Genomic DNA, 26,061 nt, shown 5'->3' on the forward strand with positions numbered 1-26,061 from the left:
TGCTGAAGCCTTGGTGTTTTTTATATCAAAGGGGTATAAAAGTATGTATTAAATAACTTTCAGAGTGAGAGGTGCTTGTTAAAGTGTGTTTTGTTTTATTTTCTGCTTTCTACAAGTAGATTGGACAAAGGAGATTAGATAATTTCTGATGAAACATTAATGGAATTGTAAAGATTTACATGAAATGATTTGTTTCGCGGATTTTTTGCAAAGCATGAGAATAATTGCTAGCAAGTAACAGCCTATCCAGTTTTTGGCTGACTGGGGAGGAGCCCAGGTCTCTTGATCCGGTAGCTCCCACAGGAGTTCTTCTGTACACCTTTGTGGAGCTGGTGCTTACCAGGGTCCAGATCTCTTCGTTCTCACCTCTTTTCATGAGAAGAAACAGGAGAAGGAAGTAAGAAAAGAACTCCCAACTCAGGCTGCGGCTTTTAGGACTTCCAGGCTCCCCTGTGTGGATGTAGGAGCCTTGCTCTGTAGCGTATGCCCCCAGCACAGCTTTGTGCTTTTGGGGCAGCTCTGCCATATAGCTTGAGAATACCAGAGCTTTTCTTTTTCTCGGAGAAATTGGCTGCTTCTGCAACCTCACTGCCAAGGCAGCAACCTTGGGATCCAGCTACCCAGGAATATGGAATTTACGTAGTTGCTTACTTATGGAACAATTTTCATGTTGTAGTTGCGCACATTGCTGGGGATCTGGAGACCTTAGAAAAATAATCGTTCGTAAATAGGTATCTGTAGTTCACTTTAGTGATAAATCTCTTAAACGTTGTTCAAATATCCCAACAAGCTCCCTACTAAGGACATTGTGCAAATGCTTGGATTTTATTGTACCCCAAAGTGTAAAAGTGTAGGAATTAATTATATTTGGGTTAAGGCATCTTTTCGAAGTGAAGACAGTTAACAAAAATTTTCTTTTTTTAAATTACCGCATGCTTTGCAAAATCAAAGAGTCTAATTTTTAGTTTTCGAGAAGCTTAATGCACTAAAATTTCATAGCTTGAAAAATCAGAACGTGAAACGTGCAGGTCTCTGTAGCACCACCCCAAACACAAAAACAAATCCAAGAAATCCTTATGTCCCTTACCACTGTAGAATCATGCTTCTTTAGTGTGAATTTTGAATAGGTGAAGTGGAGACACCGTGAATAGGAACAAATAATGTGGGCTGAGAAATCTCAGGCTAGGGAAAACAAAACTGAAAGGTTGCCTCCCATTTCAAAATGAAATAAAAATCTCTTATGCTGCATCTCTGGGCTATCGTTCTTCTCACGTTTCAAATATACTGAGTATCTCTCAGACTACTTGGCTGTATTATATAGACCATTTCTGCATGATTAAAATTTTCTCCATAAGCTGTTCATCTAAACATGGCTGCAGTATTGTAGTATCAGCAAGGGATATTCTCATGGGAATCTAGTATTTGACACAGGTCTCTTTCCTTTTTAGTTCTGTAATGTCATGATGTGTAACAAACTGTTGTAACTGCAGTTATCTTCAGCTAAAACTCTCTTACATTATTGTATCACTCCTTTTTCCCTTTGAACTTGATCCCTTGTGTGTCCCCTGTGTCCCGTTCCCTGCAGCGATCCCAGCTGGCTCTGGTGGAGATTGGTTTGCTGCGAATATCCTTACTACCAAAATGAGTACCAGAAGCTTCTCAGAAGCCGTGGCAACTGACCACTTGCTTTCACCAGGAATAGGGGCCTTTTGTCTGAATACCTTGCCCTCAGGTAACTTCCCCTCTCCCACCTTTGTAGAGTAAGTGTAAGAGGCGGTATGCTTTTATATAAATTCAGGGGTGAAATGAGCTCTATGAAATGTTAATTGGGTTTTCTCTTCTGTTTGTTTTTGTAACTTACAATTCTGCAAAAAAGTAATTGTTTGCTATGTAGCTATGTGTTTGGGGTTTTTGGTTGGTGGTTTGTTTTTTTTTTAAGTCCTAAACTAAATTTGCAAAACTGGTTTGTGAAGTAAATCAGCAATCCCATTATAAACATTCCTGTATGTGTATTTTATAAATGTAATCTTCTAGATGTTTCTCAATATCTTTAGGCTATTTGACATTTGTTTTTATCATTTACTCCTACTTAATGCCTTTCTGTAACTTGATGTTTATGACCTCTGTATTGATAGACATTTGAAGGATAGGTCAGCTTTTTACCTAGTGTACATAAGAGAGTAGCTGTTTGGTTTTGCTTGTGGATTTTTTGTTTGCTTTTGGGTGTTTTTTTTTTTTAATTAAAACAGTCCTTACAGTTAATGTCTTATTGAAAAATCTTATTTTGTTGTGAGATCCGATCGGTTAGCATTACAAAGCTATCTGCTAATGTCACATAAATATATGATGCATTTTCCAAAAGTCAGATGTTGTCCTGCTTTTACACTGCACCGTTATTTCTTGATTTTAAATTTATAAAATTATTTTGCATCAAGTGGCTTTTTTAGGTAGAGAATGTTGTATTTTGAGTGGAATTTAATAGTTATCAAGTATAAGCAAATTCTCAAAAGGAGAGGTGTTATTTTTGCTGCTTGCAGTGTGGAAGTTCCATATACCTTGCCACATATGGTTTAGTATATTAAGGATTTTATGTTGTCTTGTACTCAACATATGCATTAAGGTTTGTGTATAGGAATGTCATGTTTGAAACAATTTTTTGGGGTGTGATAATATTGACCATTTCTATGCTTGTGTAAGTGATCTGTGAAAAGACTCACGGAATAGGAAAGCTAGTGGTCTGTGTGAGGATTTATCATAAATGAAAGAGAGATTTCTTGAGCAATATTTTACTTACAAGATGATTATCATTCATGCAGTGTAAGCTCCTCATTTAGGCACAGTGCTTGGCTATGTCTGAGCAGATCTGCTGCATGACACATAATTAGATAATAGCCATTGATGACAGCAGCTGTTTCAGTTCTGCCTGTACCCAAAGAGCAACCGATACAGTTTTTTCCAAATAGAAAGAAAATAATGTCCTGTATGTGTTATTACAGAATTAACTAGGGGAAGCTTTATATTCTGTCAAGAGAATTGATGGGGATGTCAGTATGGAATGGGTCTTAGGGTGAATGGATGAGTTTACTAAGATGTCTTTAGGAAGTCAGGTGGAGTAGGAGTCCACGCTTCTGTGTCGTGATGAAATGGAAGCAATTATTTGGAAAGCATCAGCAAAGCAGATGTACTATTCAGCATTCCACCTACCAGGATGGGAGAGATAAGGGGAATGGTGTGACACTGAAGCAGACATGTTACGCAAGTATGGGCTGGTTGTTGAGTCAGGGTCCTCATTAATGGTTTGCCTGGAAAGGAAGATCTGTCTTTAGACTATAATAAGCCAAAAGGCCTGGTGAGTGTTAGGTGGTTCAGGTCCTATATAGTAGCCTGAAAAGCTCCACCTGAAACTGTAGAGTTGTAGGTAGTGTTTTGGACCTGTCTAGTGTGCTGTAACTTGTTGCCAGCTGAGAGCAGTAGGTCCAGGCTGGGTGTGCAACCAGGACAATGACCTGTCCTGCTTCAGAGCGTTGGCCTGTGAGCATCTCCACAAGATGTCACCCAGCAGATCATGCAGATCCTCTCCATGTAGGCCACGCAGGGCTTATCCACCAAATACACTCCTAACAATTCTGCAGAAGCTGAAGGTGTGATTAAATAGAGTGTGCAGGCATTCGTGTGGGGTGGCCACATTACCCATGGGTAAAGGGATGATACCCTTCTCCTGTACAAATTGATGTTGGAGGGTATAAGAAGGTGCCAGTCAGGTATCATAGGTAGTGCGGGGTGTACCTGAACAGTCTGGTGACAGGTGTAGCTGCTGTGGTTGGTATTGCCATTTAGGAGCCCCCCGTGATTCCCTGTAGCCTGCAGAATGAGGGAATGGTAGCCCTTGCAGTTCACTTACTGATCGCGGCTTCTTGGGAGGAAATTGCATGGTATTTAGGAATCCATGCAGGACACAACATTGATGATACAGATGATTTCTGGATAAAGGTTGGAGGATAGCCTCTCTGACCACCAGAGTTATGTCCACTATGGACTTGCCTACTGGTTAACCACTGGTTGCTGACAATGGTGGTCAGATTTTACAGTGCTATGGCAATGCTGCCTTCCTGGTGCAGACTGTGAGTGTGCCATTGTTTGTGCAAGTTTTTTTTTGTCCAGAAATATTAAAATTTATCCTCACAACTGTTTATTTTCAATGAAATGTACTGTGGATATTCTTAAGTAAAGAACTTAAGTGTTCATGTGTCAGAGTGTGTTTGGTGAATCCTACTATGTTGTAGGCATAAAAGGTATAAGAAACCCTACCACAAGTGCCTCAATCTTATTTTTTTTAAAATTCTTTTAAGCTTTTGATTTTGGTACTATATTCTATCCTGATGTTCTCATGGGCATTAAAATGTTCTGCAATGAATGTTTCCTTTTACTGGCTTTAAATATGTTCTCTATTATTTTTGTGTGTGTTTTTGTTCTTACATTAAGGTAAATGAGCATCCAATTAACTTTTTGTGCAGCGTTCATTACTTTGTCATTAATGCTTTTGTTTATCTTCTCTGTTTCTAAATTGGTTTTAATATTTTCAGAAATTGATATAGTGTCCAAGATGAGGGCATGACATCATATTTTGTGGTGATACTTAGTACTACTTTCCATTCATTTTTTATGCATAGAAATACTTTAACCTTCATGTATCCCAGGCAGTTTTTCATCAATTGTCTTTAATCTTCCAGCTTTATTTCCTAAAAACTTATCTTTCACTTAGAAGCCAGTAGTTTCCATGAACTGTATTTTCAGATGTTCAGTATCTTGCTTCATCAATGAGTCAGCTGTTGCTGCAAAGCCATTTGCTGATGCCTTGGGTTCTTCAGAAGGCCAGTTTTCTGTGGGCTTGTGAATGTGGCTTTAATGTTACCTGTCAACTTTTACACATTTTAAATCAGCCTGTGGAGCCAAGAGTCATTTACTCCAAATATTACGTAAACCATAGTTAATGGTTTCTCACTGGTTGAAGTACTACTTTGTTACACTGAATTAAAATGAGAACATCCCTAGGACAACCAGGATTCACTCAAAAGGTTTCTGTTACTTTGCAGTTCGCCAGCTTTTTCAAGGCAATTACGAAATGTATTCAGTGCCTTTGGATTTCTGCATACTCTTTGGACGTATTAGATATTGTTGCTCTTGTGGTCTTCTGACCAATTTCTACTAACCTTAAGCCTGTACTGTGCAGTTAATTTTTGTAGCAGCTTTTGTGATGCATTTTGGTTGAAGTTTTTTAAAGTACCAAGAGAAGATACCAGTTACTTGATTTTAATCTTGTTTCATAGGTCTGAGGGATTAAAATAGACATCTTTTTACAGAAGTGGGTTTTTTTTGTATTTGGTGGTTTTTTTTTTCTTTCCCACTGGTCTATCACATCCATGCAAAATTTTCATTAGTGCCTTACCCTTTCAATAGTGGTCAATCAGTTGTTGCACCTGTAAAGCCTGTCTTTATTCTGTCTGCTCTTCACTTAACAACAGTTAAATCTTTAATCCTGTATGACTGTAGTCTCTCCTGCCTTTTCTTTTCTCTCCTGTCATACCTGGATGAAGAGGACAGTGCTACTGAGAACTCTTCTAAAGTGTCATTGTGCTTAATGTTACTGGTATGTAGAGTTGTTCTTTAATCTAGGGAGTCTGTCTTTTTCTTAACAAGGACTTGCTGCCATCTAAATAGATCTAAGCATCTTGGTACTTTGGACTTAACTAATAGTGTGCTGCCATGGGAAGAAGTATACAAGTGCTCCTGAACTCAGTGTTTGCAGGTGATGTTTTGTTCCGGAGACACTGATATTTCTTCTGGCTACAGGAAAGAAAATGTGAGAGGAAATGGTTATGTTGCCTGCAGCATGCTATGTGCTGTGGCTTTTCTTTTTTTTCTTATTTAAAGGTGGGAGGGATTTAGATTTTTTTTTTCTTTTTTTTCTGATCAAGCCAGTTTTTGAAAATCAGCATTGATTTGTGGTGTTACACCGGATGGGAGTAACTCACTCATAACAGTAAACGCTCTGGTGATCCCAGTGCTTTGTTTTTTGTAGCAGGTTTGGCAGAGTTAGTTCTGTTCCTCTTCTCTTTAAACATGAAGTCTTAAAATTTGAAGTGGTACAGTGAGCAGAATGATAGTAGACCTCCTTCTCTCTATTACCCAGAGGCATGGGAAGCCGGTATCTTCCTCAGAAACTCAGTTGAAAAAAGACTGTTTTTCTTGCTTCAGAAATTGTATAGAGTTCCTTGGTGATCTAATAACATGGTTCAGCCGGGTGAAACAGGAAAAAAATACATTATCTTTCTGTTCCATTTCTGCTGTGTTATTATTGATAAGAGTTGCCAGTGCTTGGTGGGCCATGCTTCCCTTTTTCAGAGCCAGTTTTGAACCATACATCTTTTTTTAAGGAGTTCTAGTTCATAACAAGAAGATAAGCAAAACATGTGGCACATATTATGATTTAATAGTCTGTCATGGTTAGAGCATACGTTTAGGATCAAATTGCTGAAGGAATTTTATTTAAAAGATGGGGAGGCATATGGTAGAGCCAGGTGGAAGACATTGAATATTCAGTAGATGTGCAAAACAGCTGAGAATATCGTGTCCAAATGCAATCCAGACTTCGTTATTTGTCTGTTAACTCCAAAGTTTGGAGTTTCTGTTGACAAACTTGACAAGGCATCTGGTATTCTCCCCAAACCTTTGTGGAGTGCTGCTGTAAGCTTCATGTGGTCTGTGGCCTTCATTATACAAACCATAAACTTGTGCTTTCAGAGAAGTGTTTTCCCCTGTCCTCTTTACTGGTTTTTTTTTGGTTGTTTTTTGTTTCTAGTTTCACTTCTTGGCCATCATCTGTACAAGTGTGGTTCAGTGCTCCATTCAGAGCTCCAAGCCTGCATTGTGATGAACAAAACTTTAGAAAATAAATATTGCGGGCAAGGAAAAAAATGCATCTTCTGTGCAGATTTTTAGTTGCTTTGGAGAGAAAGAACTCAAAGAACTGTTGTGGTTCTGACAAGACACAATGATTGTAATTTATTAGCCTACATACGATTCTTACTACTGTGCTGTTATTGTGCAGTCTTTTACGCTTTTCACTAAAGTCTTAGTCTGTACTCTGTAAATTAAAGTTGAACCATCTATCTAACTGCATAGTAAAACTTAGTGCGTGTGTGTGTGTATATATGTACCCAAGGGAGCTATGTCAGGCTGCTTGTGATATATTGATAACTTCATATTTCTGGATTCTTGCATTTAAAGTGTAAAATATTTTATAGCATTAATCTACCCTATAGAATTGACTATTAAAACTGAATTTAAATTCTTGCTATCAGATATAGTAATTCAAACCTCAAATGGTATGTTTTGAGGAAGAGTAGTTTGTGAAGTTGAAACTAAATCCATGAAAACAGTTTTACTAAGAATAACTTGTGGTATTAGCAAACCAAGTACGTATTGCCTCAAAAGCAGTGATGTCTTACTGCCACAGCAAAACAGTGTAAAAGAAAGCTTTGGTGAACTCAACCATGTCCTTTATTTCCATTCCTCTGGCCCATCCCTTTTATTTTTCTCTGTTCTGCTTTATTCACTTCTTGTGCTGAGTAGTGTGTGTTAACACTCGGTCTGTTGCCTAGGAAAGGAACGTCAGTCAGGAGTTCGTGGGATGTTGTGCAGGGAAATGGCCCTGTTGTCGAGACCTCTGCTGCCAGTTCAACCCAGTTTTTAAGGAGTAATTAACTCGTTCTAAGGAATGAACACCAGGGTGAAAAAGAAGAGGCAGGCTTGGGAGGATCTGTTTGCTGGTGGTAGTCAGAGAGAAGAACGTGTGCGTGTCATGAAGTTGGTGACATTGTTAGTTCTGAGTAGTTATATGAAAAGCTCATAGAAAATTTTTAAATGGTTTTCCCCATACAAAGATTTCTAATCATGACACATCATGACATAATCGAAGATTCTATTTACTACATATTCAGAATTAAATGATTCTATCCTAACTTTATGGGAAGTACCTCTCTGCTTTACCTAAGTATTGTATCATAAATATGATAGCATAATGATTTCTCAAACTTCAAGCAATTAAGCATTCTACGTTACAGTACTAAGAGACACAGTAGTTCTGTAGATACAGACATAACTTGCCAACTTCCAAAGCCGTGCTGCCGCCTCCTTAGATTTTGCCTGGCAATAAATATTAGAAAATGTCTCCACCACCAGAATATTTAGAATAATGTTAACATTTAACTTAATAATAAAATTAAAAGTTAATAGTATTAAAATATTAAATTGCAGATTTTATCTGGGTAAAAATTTTGTCAGTGGTGATTATACCAACTCATGGCAAGTTCACTAGAACTTGCACTGGACACACATCAGTGTGTCTGTGGTAAATCTCCCTGAGTCTCTGTTGATTGAATGCGAAGCGCACCAGAAAGAAAAGTCAAAGCACTCTGCCTCAGTGGGGCATGTCCTGGTTTGATGTACCATGGGATCCTAGAACAATACTGTTTGGATAGTTGTGGTTGCCCTAAGGCTTTTTTTTTTTTTTAATATTTTTAATTCAAAATGCTGTTCTTTTTGTCGTTTAGCTCTTCTTTTAATTTTGTGCGTGAAGATCTGAATTCTTGTAAACTCTGACTAACGGGTATGATTACATTGTGTTTTGCAGGGCTAGCTGCCCAAAGAGGCTAACTTCTTATTTTTTAAGTTAGAGGTCACTGTATGAAACTAAATGGTTTTCCTGTTATATCAAATAGTATGAAATGGTTCTAAAGTGCTGAAAATATTCAACAGACAAACAAAAGTATGTGTTATGGAACAACCGAGTGTAGAAGGAGCAGGGAACTGGCACAGAAACGTGAAGTGTTGGCATCCTTAGTGGAAAATTTGCTCTGGACTAAGCAGATAGACAAAGCAGATGTGGTTGTTGTATATTATGATGTTACTATGGGTTTTGGGGAAGGACCTCAGTCTCCTCAGCATCCACTCATCAGTCACATTCCAGCTGTTGAAGTGGAGTAAAGAGATCTGCTACAGGGGCCTACACCTGAAACACCTTCTCACAACTCGCCCGTTAAGGGTTTCTTTCTGACTCTTGAAATGAAGCCTTACAGCTGGAGATCCTCGTATGTCAGTCTCTGCCGAATGAAGCAGCACTTGGCTATTTTCCTTTAGCTGACTCCAGGAGATGTAACAAATTCAAAGCAACACTCTCGCACTCTCAGAATTTAAAAAAAAAAAAAAAAAGCAATGCTCCTTGTTGAGATTGCTTTCCCTGTCCTCCTGCTCCTTGTTGGGAGGGACTGGCTCCTATTATGTCTGTTTGAAGGATGTCAGAAGTAACTCAATAGCTTTGCCATCTCTGTTCTCCTTAATGGTATTTTGCTGTGAAGTTTGGAAATCTGTTTCTTTAGATCCTCTGGGTTTCACTGTGATGTGTCTGCAGTTGAGACCAAGGTGATGGTTAGATCTATCTCCAAGTTGAGTGGAGACATTTCTGGTGTGGCATAAGCAACGGGGAACCCTGAGGGGGACTTCTTCCACAAAGAATGAGTCTCACGACACTCTGTGTATAATGGCAGAATGTTTTGGCATCTGCTGTATAAATGTGACTTTAAAATAACACCAATTTGTGATTCTTATGTTGACCCTCATCTAGAAAGTCAAGAGTGGGAGATACTATGGTGTGACTGAAAACATTCAATGGCTGCTTTTTTTTTTTTTTTTTTCTTCAAGGAATTTGAATTAGCGGAGTCAGATGAGACTTGTCGATATGATTTCTGAGATAGGAGGCTTCATGTTTTGCAGTTACTGATGGGGTGTTTTACTGAGGCAGGTTATGCAGCTCTTCTCGTTACTCTCTCTTGTTAAAAGCAACAAAGAAATGTAACCAGGAAATGAAATAATTTTAAGTCCTTTATTCCCCTCATAATGTTTCTAAATAGAGCATTTAGAAGTACATTAGTTGTCAAGGAAAATATATTTGTCAGTAGCCTTATCTTAACATATTCTTAATACTGAAATTATTGAAATATATTATTCACGAGTCAAAGCTCACTGCTTCTGGATAATTTATGCCTTGTAAGCAATGCAGAAACAACTGCAACACTTACATCATAAGAAAGGTATCTAGTAGTATTTGAAAATAATACTGAATAATTTCAGACTTGGTATAGTAAAAAAAAAACACAACCAAACAAACAAATTAACTCAACTTTTAATTCTGAACAAGCTTCCCCTGTATACCTCCACCCCAGATGTTTGGACCTTTGGGAGTTCCTTTTTTGTGATTAAACTGACAGATGGTGAAACTCTGTAAGTTTATGGTATCTGGCTGAATGTTTCATAGGAGTGGTAAAATGGGTGTTTGCAGTTTGTCAGGCTGGGTAAATGCAATTCCAAAGCTTACCAGCACAAGAATGCAGTAAAGCGGTTGGACTGAGAAAATGCCTGACATGTATCAAGCCCCACTTGGAAACTTTTTAAGAGGAAAAGCTTTCCAGCCAGCTTCACCTTCTTCCACCATTTCCCCCTGATTATCTGACTTAATAAGAACCTTGTGGTAGTTAGGTTGCAAATTAGTCTCTTGAATGGGAAGGAAATGATGGAGTTGCATCTTCTGGGGCGCTGCTTCAGGGCGATGTTCCGTCCTTGTGGACAGATGAACCCCTTTGCTCTCTGCTTGCGGAATATCAGTGTGGGGAGATTTTGGTTGGAAAAGTCACAAAGTGTAATGCACACAGTAGTATTTTCTACTACCTAGTCTTGTAAAATTAGACCCAATTCATGAGCAGAAACAATTTTGCATGGCAGAATGCAAGTGTGGTTATGTATAGCATATTCTTCAGCTTCTGGTAGATAAAATGCTACAGCTGTTGATTTGAGGGTAGAGTACCCATGATTTTTGTCCTGTTACCTCACAAGGATGTGAACCGTTTGACACAGTCATACAGATTATTCTGTTGCATCACCAAATCATAGCGCCTTTGAAGTATAATGAAATTTATTGCATATATACTTCTTTAAATAGTTACTTTTTTAGCATTTGTATATCAGATTGACCTTTCAAGTTTTCATCCAGTATTTTATATACACCATGCTGCTATGTGTGTGTAAATATGTGTGTATGTATCTTTCTAATTTATGTTACTAAATTCTGTGATCAAACCTAATGAATATTGTAAATAAAACTTTTCACTTCAAGTTTTTAACTGTAAATGCATATAAAAAGGAACTATTTATAAGGAGTATCTCTTTGTTACTCTTCCTGAGTGAATTCTAAGCCGCTCCTGCTTACTCTAAGAATGACAGCACAAGTTGTAGAGGTTTTAGATTTAATTTTTTCTCCTTTTGAAAAACTGAAGAAGAGTGAAATATATTCACTTCTACCTTATATAGTTTAAAATAAACAGTTGAATACTTTGAATCAAGGATTTGTTATTCTGGGTGATGGACAAACTCAAAGATACCTCATCATAGATTTGATTTTGTTTATATATTTGTAAATGGAGTTAATGAGATGCAAAAATTTAGAGGGACAAAGCAAGTCCATGGTACCATTTCTTTTCAGGGTGAAATTGTACCTAAGATGATTTCCTCACCTCCCGACCATTGCTTTAAGTTAAATTGTCAGCTATATGTGGGACAGCTCGATTGCTTTATGTGCATTTACTTGAGGTGCATGTTTGTTTTTAGGTTCACCAAAAATCTGTCACCTGACAAGATCAACCTGAGCACATTAAAGGGGGAAGGTCAGCTGACCAATTTGGAACTCGATCAAGAGGTGCTTCAAAATATGCTGGATCTTCCAACATGGCTTGCTATAAACAAAGTCTTTTGCAATAAGGCATCTATTAGGGTGAGTATTTTATTGTGCCGGAATGGTAATTAGCCAAGTTTTTTTTTTTTTTTTCCTTCTATCTCTGTAAACTTTCAAGCAACTTTGTATTGATAGAAAATTGTAATGAGTGCTTGATAATATTTTGGAGAAAAACAAAAGATCTTAGCAGCAATAATTTCTTCCTAATTTTTGTTTCTCATGTGATGACATGAAATACATATGGAAATGATGAAAATAATCAGTAATTTCTTTAATTATTTTTTTTCCTTTCTGAGTACAGTTTATTCCTGCATGTTCTGAAATAGGGATAAAGATGAAAGCTTGTATTTGCCCATGGTAATTGGTCTACCATAATTATTTATTATTCTCTTTTTTATGTGTTCTTTCGTCTCCTACTCCTCTGTTTTTATTGCTTTCCATCTTGTTCCTTTCCTATTTCCAAAAATATCTTTCTGAGAGATTCTGGTCTCTGTGGGAAATATGGAAACACTCTAGATCTAGTAGACGTTGCTTTTTTGGTCCTTGTGGCTGCTAAGAATTGAAGCAATGTATATCAATCTCTCCTACATTATACTAATATAAGAGTAAGAAATCAAGCTATAGCTCGTTTTTGACAGAAGTTATGATCTGGTCAAACTTTGGCACCTCTTCAGTCTTCTGGGGTTTTTTCTTTTTTTCTCTCCCCTGATGGGAGATTGTCCTGATTTTTCTGCATGCAGTGAACTTGATGCTTTGTTGTAGGCATCCAGTTATTTGTAGGCCAACAGAGCGAATGTGGATTTTCTTTCCTTTTAAAGGAATGTGGAAGAGAGTTGTTGCTTTTTCTGGTGCTTGACAACTTAGTATTAAAGAGACACATTCTATTTTGTTCCTCTGTTTTCTGCTCAGTGATAATTAGATTTTGAAGTTCTGGTTTTAACACCTAAAATAAATGTATGTGTGTGCATCAATTTACTATACAGTATTTTCAGATAAACTTGATGTTTTGAAAGTAGTATTATTCTGAGTTCAGAAGTCACAAATATAATTTGTATACGTAAAACGTGTTTTAAACAAATGCTTTGTTTTACTGTATTTTTAATATTTACTTTGCTTTAGAATAATGTTTTTCTTTGCAGATACCATGGACAAAATTGAAAACACATCCCATCTCTTTGGTGAGTTCTGACATCAACACCTAAATGTGCTCTGTGTAGCAGAATTTATTTCAAATATTTATATTGTTCTCTTGACTTGACTCTAGAAATAACTGAAACATTAACGGGCCTTTACTAAGTGTTCTCTGGGTAGTGGCAGATCAAGACAAAATGCCTTAATGTTTTTGTTGGTAGGTTTGTTTTCTTAATCTGTGGCTTTGGGCGTCATCACTATAATGTTTGACAGTTAACTAATTTCTGTCAAGTTCTTCAGTCATTACGTCTGACTTTGGGTTCACCTGAAGGGTAGTTATTTGTCCAACTAACCCTTTTTGCAAGTTTCTGTCTGTCTTTTGGAGCTGTCTTTTCTAAGGACTTTTCTGTTCTTTATCTGTTCTCTATACCCAGTGAGCTCAGTTACAACAGGTTTCATCCACATAACGTTTACAGGGTTTCTGTAACAGCCTAGGAGTCAGCCTCGGTATAAGTAAGATGTAAAATGTGTAAATATGACTCAACAACAATTAGAAGTAATGCTAATTACTTCTAAGCGTACTAAGAAAGTCTCCAGAAGTGATTTGCTTGGTGATGGTTAAACTTTCTTAACTGTGTTTGCTTAGTTATGAATATTCCTTTAACTGTCATGCTGCCCAGTCTTGCAGTGAATTCCTGAATGCGCTTGTAATTCCTTAGTTCTGAATCAGACTTGGGACAGACATGTTGTTTTAAATACTTAGTGCATTTCCTGGTGACCCAGTTGTAATGTACTGATGTCTGTACCGCTTCTTCCTGACAAACAGAGCTTAAAGTGTGGTAATGCTAACGTGGGATGATTCAGCCACTTGACTGTAAGGTGCAACTACCAAATTAGGAAATCAGTTTAAGCCGTGCTATTCTTAAAGATTACGTACTTTGACCCACGGTAGCAAGGCCTGATTGCTTGCTTTGCTCCTATTGAACTTACATTAGCAATCCTTGAGGTTAAGATAACTTTCAAGGTCACCTTTTTTTACATAAAGCTTTCCTTGGACAAGTTCATTAAATTGACAACAAAAGTTCACTCTTCAATGGTAGACCGTACAACAGCCTTTTTGACTTCTAAAGGAAGGTGAATTCAGTGGCCTAAATGTCCAACTTCAGCCCTTCATATTACATCACGGAATTTCCACTGTTTTGACAGGGATATTTTTGTTATGGAGAGTTTGATTAAATAGGAATAGCATCCTCTGTTTGCATAGCTTAGGAGGTCACTAGAACCCACTTGTCTAGCCAGTGGTACTTTCATTGAGCTGAGTTGCCCTTTGTGAAAATCCATCTGTTAACGTAGTGGCAAATACTAAGTTATCTTTGCACATAATCAATTTCTGTTTCCATATGATAAACAATATAATTTTGAGGAGTGCTTTGGGAACCCAAGGATGCTATGCAGCAGTTCTGTCACTGGCAACTACTGTACTTTGACAGAGGAAAAAGAATAGACAGATATCTACATTCAAGTGTTCTTCATTAACTCCGATTTATATGACACAAACTCATTAAATCACTGCCCTATTGTTCTTTTCGCTAGGCGTGTAATGAAGGAGATTGTTCCAAAGGTCTTAAATTAAGAAACCTTAAAAGAGTGGTCAAACATCCAAAACCATTAAGATAACCAGGAAAAGTCTTGCCTTCCTCCCCACCATTCTCAAACTAAGGGATTAGTTTTTTTCTTACTTTTTTTTCCTCTGTTGTTGTTTTGCACGGCAAGTTACTCATTAAGACGTCTGAAAAAATAATTTTTAAATGTCCAAATTTACTGTTACAGCTGACACTTCTGTTTAAGCATCAAAACATAGTGAAGTACAAATAAATCCAGAGTAGAGAGTTCATGAATTTCTAGGTAGCAGTCAGGGTGCTTCATGGGGAAGAGCAGCACAGGAAAATGTTTGTAGAGCAAGTGGATTATGAAGACAGGCACAATTGACACAATATGATAATAAAATCCAGGAGATAGGGCAGGTTGAATCATGAAAAATCTAAAATTAAGAACAAAGCTTTTTAGTGTGGTTTGTCTGACCTGAGAGAGAGTAAATGGAGGAATTCAGAAGGGGTGGTATAAAGTCAGAACTTGACAAGGAAGTATTACTGGTTTATGTTTTGAATGAGATTCAAATGGCACAAGATTTCAGAACTGTAAGCCTTAAACTGATCCTTCCCAGGTATTTTGATAAATTTAGGTCACAAACATTATACTGTTAATTAGGAGATTCTTGGATTTATTCAGCTGCTGGGAATAAGTTTTTGCATTTGGTTTGTTCCATTCTGTTGACCCCCCTGGTATTATGCATTATTTGTAATGTGTGTCATAGTTCTGCTATTCAAATGTAGGCTTCCGTTAAAATAGGATTTAGGTGTCTCATTCCCTTAATTCCCAGCTTCTTTTGGAAGGGTCCCGCCTTAACTACAAAGAATACAATAATAGCATACAATTTTACTCTAATATGATGTGTTGCAAATTATACTAGAATGTATCTTTTTGGAAACTTCAGTAGATCTAGTAAAACAAGTAGTTTCGTATACACACACAGAATGTATACATTATATATATTCAGATTTTGTTCTAAGATGCAGCACAAAACTTCATCTGCTATCACAAATTTTAGTGGGCTAGTTTCAAATATTTTCTGAATTTATTGAACCATTTAGAAAACTCCAGAGGTATTAAGTATTTCACTGAAAGAACAACCATATAGGAAGAAAACCCAGAGGACTACACATTAAATAATGCTGTTTTCAACATGCATTTTTTTGAAAATGTGTGTGATGGAGAAATAATGCTCAGGGATCAAGAATTCTGTAATCCAACATTTCACTGGGAAGGTCTGTTAGAATTCACAAAATTTAAAAATTTATATGAACAAATTAGAGGAAGGCAATTCAGGTACATTACAAAAGTTTATGGGAAAATTGGTGTGGTAAGAAATGATCTTTGTCTATTTCAGAAAAAGTTTTCAAGTGATTTTTTTTGTTTGTTTGTTTGGTTGGTTTTTTTGTTCTTCATATATCATCTGTTTACTTTGTTACTTCTTAGGTCTCCAATTTTTTGTTTTGTTTTGTTTTTCAAGTCTTTGGATAAAGTTGTAATGGAAATGAGCACATGTGAAGAGCCACGTGCCCCTAATGGACCCTCTCCTATAGCAACTGCATCCGGACAGAGGTCAGTGATGATACTTACATGTAGTTGATCAAAAAAAGTCTAAATTAAGTGTTTTGAATTACTATAAAACAGATCCCTTTCAAATTTCCAGAAGTATATATGGTTGCAGCTTGCCATTTCCATCTCTCCAAAATTTTATTTTATTATTGTGGGTAGAGTCACATATGTATGGTGATAATAGAACTATCCAGACCCAAGCCTGGAAGGAATGTCTGAACTATGTATGGAGCTTCCTAGGCACATTTCATATGGCTGCAACTACTGCATCAAAAATTTACCAACTTTAATTGATAGTAAGTTTTTTGAAAATTAAAGACAGCTTGCCTTCAACCTATTTGGAAAATATTATAATGTTGGGGTGTCTTTTTTTAAAAAAAAAAAATCTTTATTTTTCTTTTGTTTGGTCTAAAACCAGTATTTAGGGCTATTTGTTAGTGTGGTGTTTTGAAGTTCTATTTCCTTTATTGTATCAGCCAAATCTTACTGAAAGATTTCCTGCACACTATATTGCTTAAAAGTCAAGTAATTTGTTGGAACAGTATAGCATTACATCAGCGATTTCAACCCTCCCAATCATTTATTTTTTATGGACCCAAAGCATTTTCCAGTGGGCATAGGGACACATATACAGAAAAACAAATTTGATGATACAATTGCTTTTCTTATTTTAACTTCTGTGTAATGTGTAGAGTCCATGGGCCTCTATGTCTCCTTGGGTACAGCTTGAAAATCATTGCCATAGAGATTCTGTGTAGGATGAATGTTATAAAAAGGAAAAGGAATGACAAACCACATAAACTACTTTTAAAACAAGCAGGAAAAAAAAATCCCAAAGGCAATATATTTTAGATGTTAAAAGAATATTTAAAATACAGTTTTCGATTCGCTAATCTAAAACATTCAGACACATAAGATTTTTATTCAGAAAAAATAATTGCAACTGCTTTATCTTTTTTTAATACTGGAGTGCATGTTGGTTTGGTGTAGAAATGTAACCACCATTTAGCATGCAAAAAAGCAAATAAGCAAATACTTTACTCTATTTTGCATATATGAAAGATACTAGTTTTAATGGGCGGAATAACTTTGCTTATAGAGATACATACTAACCAGATTGGAATTGTCAAGTAATTCATTTTATGTGAATTACTCCTAATGTATAGATAAAGAAGAGTAAGATTTCGACATAATGCTGTAGACTGTTATGTATATATGTGTAAAATATTTATCATGGAAAAATTGCATTAACTGTTTTACTTCATGGAGATTGATCTTGATCCAAAATATGTTCTTTAATGACTATTTTGAGATTAGGATCATAGGGTGGAAATTATTGTAAATGAGATCAAATGTATTTCACAAAAATTCATAACTGGAGAATATATTAGGAACTTATTTTATGGCTTGTTTCATCTTGTATTTCAGCTGTTTAGTAAGTTTGATTTTGTGCCCTTTCATTAGGTGTGTATTTAATATGTTGGCATTTCACTTTCTAGTGAATATGGCTTTGCTGAAAAAGTGGTAGAAGGCATTTCGGTTTCTGTGAACTCCATTATAATAAGGATTGGTGCAAAAGCCTTTAATGCTTCGTTTGAACTTTCCCAGCTGAGAATATATAGTGTAAATGCAAACTGGGAACATGCTGACCTCAGATTTACCAGAATACAAGAAGCTCAACGTGGAGAGGTAAATACTATCTTTTGCTAACTTTTTTCTTTTTTTTTTTTTCTTTTTTTTTTTTTTTTGTGGTAAAGGAGGAGGAAGTTGAATTGCAACTTTATGCAGTCTAGGAGACTGGGAATGGAGGATTCCATGCTCAGGGACACAAGGGGGTAAAAAATGGTGGGTGTGAGTCAGATCAAATGTCACGTCTCTAGCAGTGGCCAAAGTGAATGCTTAGGGAAGAGCAATGACCAGGGCAAGCACATGTACTGTTCCCCTCTTATATTCTCCAAGCTTGTGATCATTTTAAAATGCAAACTACACCAGACTTGAAGAGTAGCGAAAGAAAAAAGAATGCTATATTAAATGCGGATGGGTAAGGTGTTATGCTGTTTGTATTATTATTATATTTGTTATTTTTAAGCTTTAACTGGTTATGTACTTGCTTGAGAGGGTTTGTCTAATAAGGATTTTTTTTTCTTTTAGCAGTTTTAACTGAATTTTAATCAAGTTCCCATTTCTTGGAATAAATAATCATAAGTATAAAAATATTAGCAGTAAAAAATGCATACTTTTCTACGGTATGGGAGAACTTAAAATGTAAGTCCTAGACTGGCGTACACCATTCTTTTGCTTTCTCCCATGTAACCAAAGTAAAATGTATATACTGAGTGCAAGATTGACTCTAAATATTGTATGTTGTATTGAGAAACACTTATTTGAGCGTGCATCTGGCCTTGGTTAAATAGGTGTTTCAAATCTTGCTGATGTTTGCCCATTTAGGGACAATTATACCGTAACAGAGTTTACTCAGAGTTAAGGAGTCTGATAGTTGATTTTTATGTAGGGAAGGAAGCCTCAAGAGAATGTTAGTTAAAAATACCACAAAAATAATAGTTGAAAACTATTTTTCTGACAGTTTGTCTTTCCTGCAGCTTGTCTGTGTGCTAGTGTTCATGTGTTAATGAAGTCTAAAGAGGAAGAATTAAAGTTTGACTAGACGGAATTTTGTATTGCCATATTTTTTGATTTTGAGCTTTTTAGGAAGAATTTGATTGTGACTAGTTGCCCCATACACAACAGAGCTTTCCTTGGGGAGAGCTCCTTTTAGTGTAATGAATTCTGTAAACACAAATTTTATAAACTGTAGTGAATAATTTGTTAGAAGTAAATTACCTGAAAAGGTGAAAAAACAAAACCCACACTGTACTATAAAGCTAACTTGTTCGAAACTACATTTTAAGGGAGCACGCAGCTTTGCACTATAGCTGCACTCTTGATGTAATGAGGAATCTCCTTAGATTTTTTTTTTTAGAAACTTCCATTCACGCTGCATCTCCTGGATGAGGAGGATAGGTACTCTGCTTTTCTGCAAATAGTATTTTTCAGGCTACTTGGCACTGTGCCTTTCCATCTTGCTGACTTCATTGTGCGTACCTCCTTCCCAAACCCATCGGGTATGTTTTACTTAAGTCTCCGCTTAGTTCCACGGGACGTAGGCAGTACAGTTTTCAAATTGACAAGAGGAGAATGACAGCTGAAAAATGACACATACCAACCTCTTCCCTATTTCACTTTCCCCATGGCTGATCTATTTTTCTTCAGAGAGTAATGTAGGAAGGAGTTTCAGGGAAACTAGAATTAACATTTTTTTCCTCTTGATGTCCTGTTCATTTGGTGTTCTCCATGATGTTGCTGCTTAGACAATAACTTATTTTCCCATATTTGATTTTCAATACCCAGCTGTACTTGCTGCTCTTGTATCATTATTCTGACATTTGCTTGCTGTGTCTTCTAGAAAACCACGCAATGGATTCAAAGCTTGTGGGGTCTTTATGGCATACAGCGTGCTCAATGTTTAACTTTCTCTTTTAAGTGAAATAAAACACTCCAATCCTGCAGCTTTGCTTCTCTTTCCACTCTTTTCCTATATACTAGGATTTAGCATTTTGAAACTAAATTACATGCTCTTCTTTTTTTTCCTCTTCGAAAAGCAACCTAGTATGCAATAATGGTGACCGTTATTTTCTTCTGAATATTTTAAATGCTGCTTGTTACCTCTGCCTGCTTGGAAACTAGCTTAACGTTTCTGTGACATTCTGGAGGTAGAGAGAAAGATCAGGGCTTTACTTCCTGACACCTGTAAGAGGAATAACAAGTGAATTGTATTTGTTCTGTTCGTATGGCTCTGCATGAAGGGTACATGTGAGAGTGTGTGCGTATATATGTGTGGATATATACATACACATGCATATTGCTTATATGCATAGATAACTGTCATATTGCATGAAGGTGTTTTTCTCTTTTTCTCTCTCTTTAAAGGTTTTGACTTTTAAAGAAATCAACTGGCAGATGATCAGAATAGAAGCAGATGCAATCCAGAGTTCTAAGCATGAAATCATGAGTGCTCCAGTTCGACTGATTACTAACCAGTCAAAAATTAGGGTCACACTTAAAAGAAGGGTAAACTTGAAAAATTTGAGATCTTTTATTATTTTATGAATTCATTTTTAACTCATGCTCTTAATGCATACATGCAGATAGTAAAGGTTTTAAATTTAGGCCATATAAAATGTAGAATTCCCTGAACTAAATTTTTAATAACATAATTGGTAAGACTGTAGAGTTTACAAGAAATATTGCAGGCAGTATTTGAAGGTGAAGACCTTGCACAGATCCTACTAATGAAATCATTTGATCTACAGAGCTTTGTTTACGATGATGGACGTTGTCTTACCTCTCTAGATTCGGGCAATATTTATATTACTTATATTTACAAAAATGCATCAGTTTAATATCCAGTGCATGCCAAACAAATAAAAAGTGAGGCATAAATATACTATGCCTTGGGTACTTTTTAGTTTGAGAGGAATACAATTTAAAATAAAATAATGTTTGTTATTTATATGGAAGAAGCCTGCTTTTTGGGAAGTGTGTTTTTGCAATCAACCCTTTTTTTTTTTTTTTTTCCCTCTTGTATTTGATTTAAGAAATGTAAGTATTTAATGGACGAATTTGACTTGTTTATTTTTTTATTCTACAGTTAAAGGATTGTAATGTAGTGGCATCAAAACTGGTTCTGATTCTGGATGATTTGCTATGGGTTTTGACTGATTCCCAGTTGAAAGCCATGGTGCAGTATGCCAAATCTCTTAGTGAAGCCATAGAGAAATCAACAGAACAGAGAAAAAGCTTGGCTTCTGAAACAGCACAGGTATGATAACTGATTGTCCCACTGTATCATTGTCAGGTGTTCTGAAATACAACACAGTGTGGTTGCGTGTGTTAATTTACTTTAGAGAACGTTCAGTTACTCATTTTCATTCACCTGCGTATCTTAAATTACAGTGGGAATGAATTGCAGCAGTGTAAAACAGACTTTATTTTACAAGATTCTGTGTATTGATGTTAATTTTCAGGAAAGTAAGAAGTTGCATTTCTTTATCCATGTACAGAGTATTTAGACTTCTGTGTTTACTTAACAGTTGATTAACCTTTTAGTAAATTTGCTCTCAAAGTATTTTCTGGTTATGAATTAAAAAAAAGAATAAAATTAATACGCACTAAGGTAACCTTAATGTGTGGGTAGAAATGCTTAATATGATTTAAAGTGCCAGTACAGTTTGTTTTCATGGTACTGAAAAATTAGCTTTTAGAAAGAGCTTTCCTTCATGCAGCTCTCTTGTTGGAATATATAGTGAAAAGTAATTCTACTTTTAACATACTTACGCTGGCACAGGCGTGATATTGATGCTGCATGTAAGATAGTCTTACATAAATCTTGGTTGTCTTTCAGCACATAGAGCAGACTAGACCAGCTGGGCTTTGTGAGTGTTGGCAGGAGGGACCTCTTCTTGTCTGGGAAGAAGCAGCACAAATACACTGATAAAAGCTAGTCCTATAAAAATAAAACCTAATTTATTACTAAGACTGATTGAATAAGGTCATTTATATAGAACCTCTTACAATAAAGCTAGTGTACTGTAATGGAGCATTCAGTTCTTGTGGTGGTCCTGATGACTTAAAAAGTGATTTGATGGTTTAGCCGGAGCAATCTAATGGTTAGCTGTTACTGAGAAGGGAGGTCCTGATTCTTCAGTCCTCTGGTACTGGCACCGGCTCATGTTTGACCCTATTGTGGTGTAGTTTCGGGGGAAGTAAACTAGCAGAGATGAGCCCAACAGAAAATTTTTCTGCTGGCTTGGTTCCCTGAACAGCTTGCAACAAAAGCTAGAAAAATACCAGTGCTCCAAGTGATAGGGGTCTAAAGAAGTGTGGGGGAAGGGGAGGATGGGGGGATACACTGGCGTTGCCTCTTTGTGACACCTAGCCATTAGCTCAGCTTTATTCTAAAACAGCACTTAAACGTCAGTAATGATCCAAGATGAATGCATGTGGTGCAGATTTTTCCTTATTTCAAAGGACTGTTTTGAGTAAGTAAAAGGATACTTATGCTTGAAAGGAAGAATGAACTTTATAAATTGATATGACTAAATATTTTTCAGAGCTCTGCCCCTGCACCCAGCTCTCAGCAGGTGAAAGCACACCAGACAACAGCAGCACCTGATCAAAATGATGCGATAGTAAAACTGTTTAATGATTTTGATGTTAAAGAAACTTCTCATCACTTAGTGATTTCCCATTTGGACCTACATATATGTGATGATATCCATTCTAAAGAAAAAGGTAACTTTTTTTTTTTTGAAGTGACACACCTGTGAACCATAATCATCTTTAGAGGACCTAGAGGAATACAATAGTATTACTCAAGAGTCTGTCTTTATTTTAGAGCAATATTCAGAATTGTCTTCAGTGTCTGTAGACACATCTAAAATTAGCTAGATGCCTCTGTCAGAACAACATTTCATTATTAAATGTAATTATTTTAGAATAAATGCCATAAAACCTGCTAAAAGTGCTATTAGCTTCAGTGCTTTTCCTGTCTTCTAGAAACTGATTCTGTCTAGTCTGACTGTGGCTACTGTTTTTATTTCTTATGTTAACTGGGTTATGAAGAATGCAATGGCAACGTTACTGTGGCTTGAAAGGGTCACTATACAATATGCTTCTGTAATACTTCTGTAACATACAGACTAATGAGAGAGCAGTCCTCTCTGTGCTACTAATTTAGAGAATTTGTTATGCTCTGCATCACATAGAAAGAATGAAACAAGTGTTCTGTGGTCGTATAATTTTGTGTGTAATACTTGCACTTTGGTTTGTTTTCTTTTAAGAAAAACTATTGTGTATGGCCATATTTAGAATCAGAAAAAAAGAAGACAAATGACACAGCTTTCATGCCTTTTAAAAATGATCAGAAGAGAATGACTTATCAGTGTGTATTTAAGGAGCAGGCTAGCCACTGAAAAATTTAGAGGCATACAAGGTCTGCTGAAGAAGAGAGTATTGAAAAACTTAGGTTTTAGCAAATGTATTTCCTTGATTAAGGAAGATGCTTGCAGAGCAGCAGAGCGTAAGATTCACTGGCTAGAGACATAATTCCTTACATGCAGTGTGTCTACTGCAGTTGGGATTTATCATTCTTAGATCTCTTTACTGGTCCATTATTTTTAGCCATGAAGTTTCAATTTAGCAGTGGAATAAAGAGGACCCTCAGAAGACCTCTTCACTGCAATAATATTTGTCAAATAAAATAAAACAAATTACTTTCAAGAATATTGTAAATATAAATGTTGACTTCGAATGACTGATCACAATCTTAAATTCAGCGTGAAAAATTTTATTTCAGGAAAACTGCAGTAATATGTGCTCAGAGAGTTGTTTTTACTTTTTAATAGAGTTTAAAATAATATGCAATTCGTTAGTAGTGACCAAGTACAGAACACTGAGTTCTACAAGCTGATCTTTAGAAACCAGTGAAGACTACCCGAATGAAAATTTTGAGGGAAGATAATGAGGTTGTCAGGAGAGCCAGTAAAGGGGAGGAAGAAATAGCTGTTAGGTGGTTAAAGGAATGCAGCACCATGAGAACTAACATGCTAAATATAATGTCTGCAGAGCTGAGTGTTGTTTTATTTTACAGGCTCAAATAGACGTGTTACAGGAGGGGCCATGCAGCTTTCCTTCAGCTATTTAACAGTGGACTATTATCCATTTCACAAAGCAGGTATGAAAGTGAGCCTTTTGTGAATTACCTGTGAATGTAACTCTCTTGCTTGAATACTAAAAAATGTGTGTGTATATGTATACATCTTGGATAATAATATTCTAAGCATTTGAAATACACACCTTTTTATTTCCTTCTATATGCAAAACCAAGCAACAAAAGCAACAACTTGGGAACCATCTGTATTTCTGTGAATGAGCTATATTAGGCTGAACACTTTTGCTTTTCACTTTTCTGTTTGGTCAACAAAATGGTGTTTATACATTTCTGATATGAGAAGAATTGTGTGGTGACAGAGGAAGGCAGTATGGCAGATTGAGAATTCACTAATTGGGTATTTGCAAGACTCAATCTGTTATATTTTTTTCTGTATAGAAGTCTATCATTTTATGTCCATTTCCAAGTAATGTTTTGGCTTTTATTTTATTTTGCTAAACAAGAATCCCAGTGTGTAGAGGTTCAATTGTATAGCCTTTTGTTAAGGAATTGTTATTAAACAGATGATAGCAATTTCCAAAGAAGCATTTCTTATAAATAATTTCTAGTAAATTTGTTTTTCAGAAATCTAAAAAAATCAGGAGAGACAAAATCAGTTTGCTGTTGAATTTGAGATCAAAGGCAATGCAGAACGGTGGAGAGGCTTTTTGTTGGTGGGGGAATTGGTTGTGCTTTGTTTAGCTTTTTACTAACACAGACCAGTCATTTTGGAGTGATTATATGCATATGTTAAAGGTGTGAATTATATGCATATGTTAAAGGTGTGAATTAGCCATAGCTTACATGTCCTTCTTGTTACTCATGATTGCAGATGAAATCCTGTAATGTCAAACTGTTTCATTCATAAGTAGGGAGTATAGTTTTTGCACCTTAAAAAATGTAATTTAGCATAGGTGAAATAAACATACACAGCCACAGAAAAGAATATGCTTAAGAAAAACAGTATTCTTTCTTTGCTTTAGATTGGCATAATGGGGTTTGAAATTTGTGTTATTGGTTTCCTGCCCTATAGAAGTGGGACCTTAAGTTATGGAGGTTCAGCACACACCTGTCTCGTGCCCCAGCTATGTTTTTTATTTATTGTCACTTCTGATTCTTTCTGTCTCTAAGCGAGGGTCTGATCTAGCTATGATTTCTGTGTGCTGTCCTCAGAGACAATACAGAGAACCAGTGAAATAGATTGTTTCTTTTGGAAGGATTCTTAGCCAGATTGAGCCATGCACTGTAGGCTCTTAGATGGGCCTGAAGCTCACTGAGAGTGCTTTTAGGTAATGGCTCACTAATAAGCTATGACAAAGAACTGCCAAAAGTGGTGGTGTTTGATCAAATAGGGTGTATGTGTGGAGAGGAAGGGAACATGCCAGAAAGTTATTTTTTGTTTTGGTTTGTTTGTTTTTTTTCCCCAGTTTGAGAGGTCGTCATCTTCTCACCGTTTTAGAAGAGTGTGGCAATTCTATGGGCAAACTATCATCACAGAGGGGGGAGTCCCTTTACTCAAAGGAGCACACGTTAATCTTGAAAGTTCCAAGGGAGTTCTCTAGCCACATGCCTCTATTGCTGTATCAGGCTATATCGCCTGATGTGCAGAGCATTCCTACCCTGAAGTCAATGCTCAACAATGTTGCGTACTGAAGGACAACGCTGTATTAATACTCTGTAACAGTGGGCAAGGAGGAAACAGCTATGTACTTCTGTGACTGTTACCAGACTGTTTTCTGGTTTTGTAGCTCTCTGGGCTATGGAATATTTAGAAATAGCTCTTTTGGTATTGTCTTCTTCGAAATTGTAATTAACCCTTCAGGAAAAAGCCCTCAACAATTATTTTGCAGATTGGGTTCTTGTGGGGATGTTGTTTATTTGGTTTTGTAACAGACCCCACTGAGAAAGGCTCTAAAGGGAGCCTTGAGGCATAATTGCTGTATTGTAAATTTCTAAACCATTGAAAATCAAGCCTTCCAACAACAGTCTTTCATACTACTTAAGAAAAATGAAGCTGGTTGTATGTCCATTGACTGATAACCCTAACAATAAGCCAGACTTACTGGATGTTGTAAACCTGTCTGTACAGCAGTCCATCGCT

The 26,061-nt window shown here is 36.5% G+C and overlaps 1 protein-coding gene across 1 annotated transcript in view; it reads left to right on the forward strand.

Moving 5' to 3' along the window:
- The window catches only part of UHRF1BP1L (UHRF1 binding protein 1-like), a 61,288-nt gene that overhangs the window by 7,157 nt on the left and 28,070 nt on the right, over positions 1-26,061 (forward strand). Inside the window, exons 4-11 of the mRNA XM_009882634.1 lie at positions 11,719-11,881; positions 12,982-13,020; positions 16,104-16,195; positions 17,692-17,881; positions 20,180-20,320; positions 20,901-21,071; positions 22,363-22,543; positions 23,901-23,984. Coding sequence (XP_009880936.1) covers positions 11,719-11,881; positions 12,982-13,020; positions 16,104-16,195; positions 17,692-17,881; positions 20,180-20,320; positions 20,901-21,071; positions 22,363-22,543; positions 23,901-23,984 — 1,061 coding nt within the window. The remainder of the gene's footprint in view (positions 1-11,718; positions 11,882-12,981; positions 13,021-16,103; positions 16,196-17,691; positions 17,882-20,179; positions 20,321-20,900; positions 21,072-22,362; positions 22,544-23,900; positions 23,985-26,061) is intronic.

Source organism: Charadrius vociferus, unplaced genomic scaffold, assembly GCF_000708025.1.
Source record: "Charadrius vociferus isolate BGI_N301 unplaced genomic scaffold, ASM70802v2 scaffold72, whole genome shotgun sequence".
Classification (NCBI taxonomy): domain Eukaryota; kingdom Metazoa; phylum Chordata; class Aves; order Charadriiformes; family Charadriidae; genus Charadrius; species Charadrius vociferus.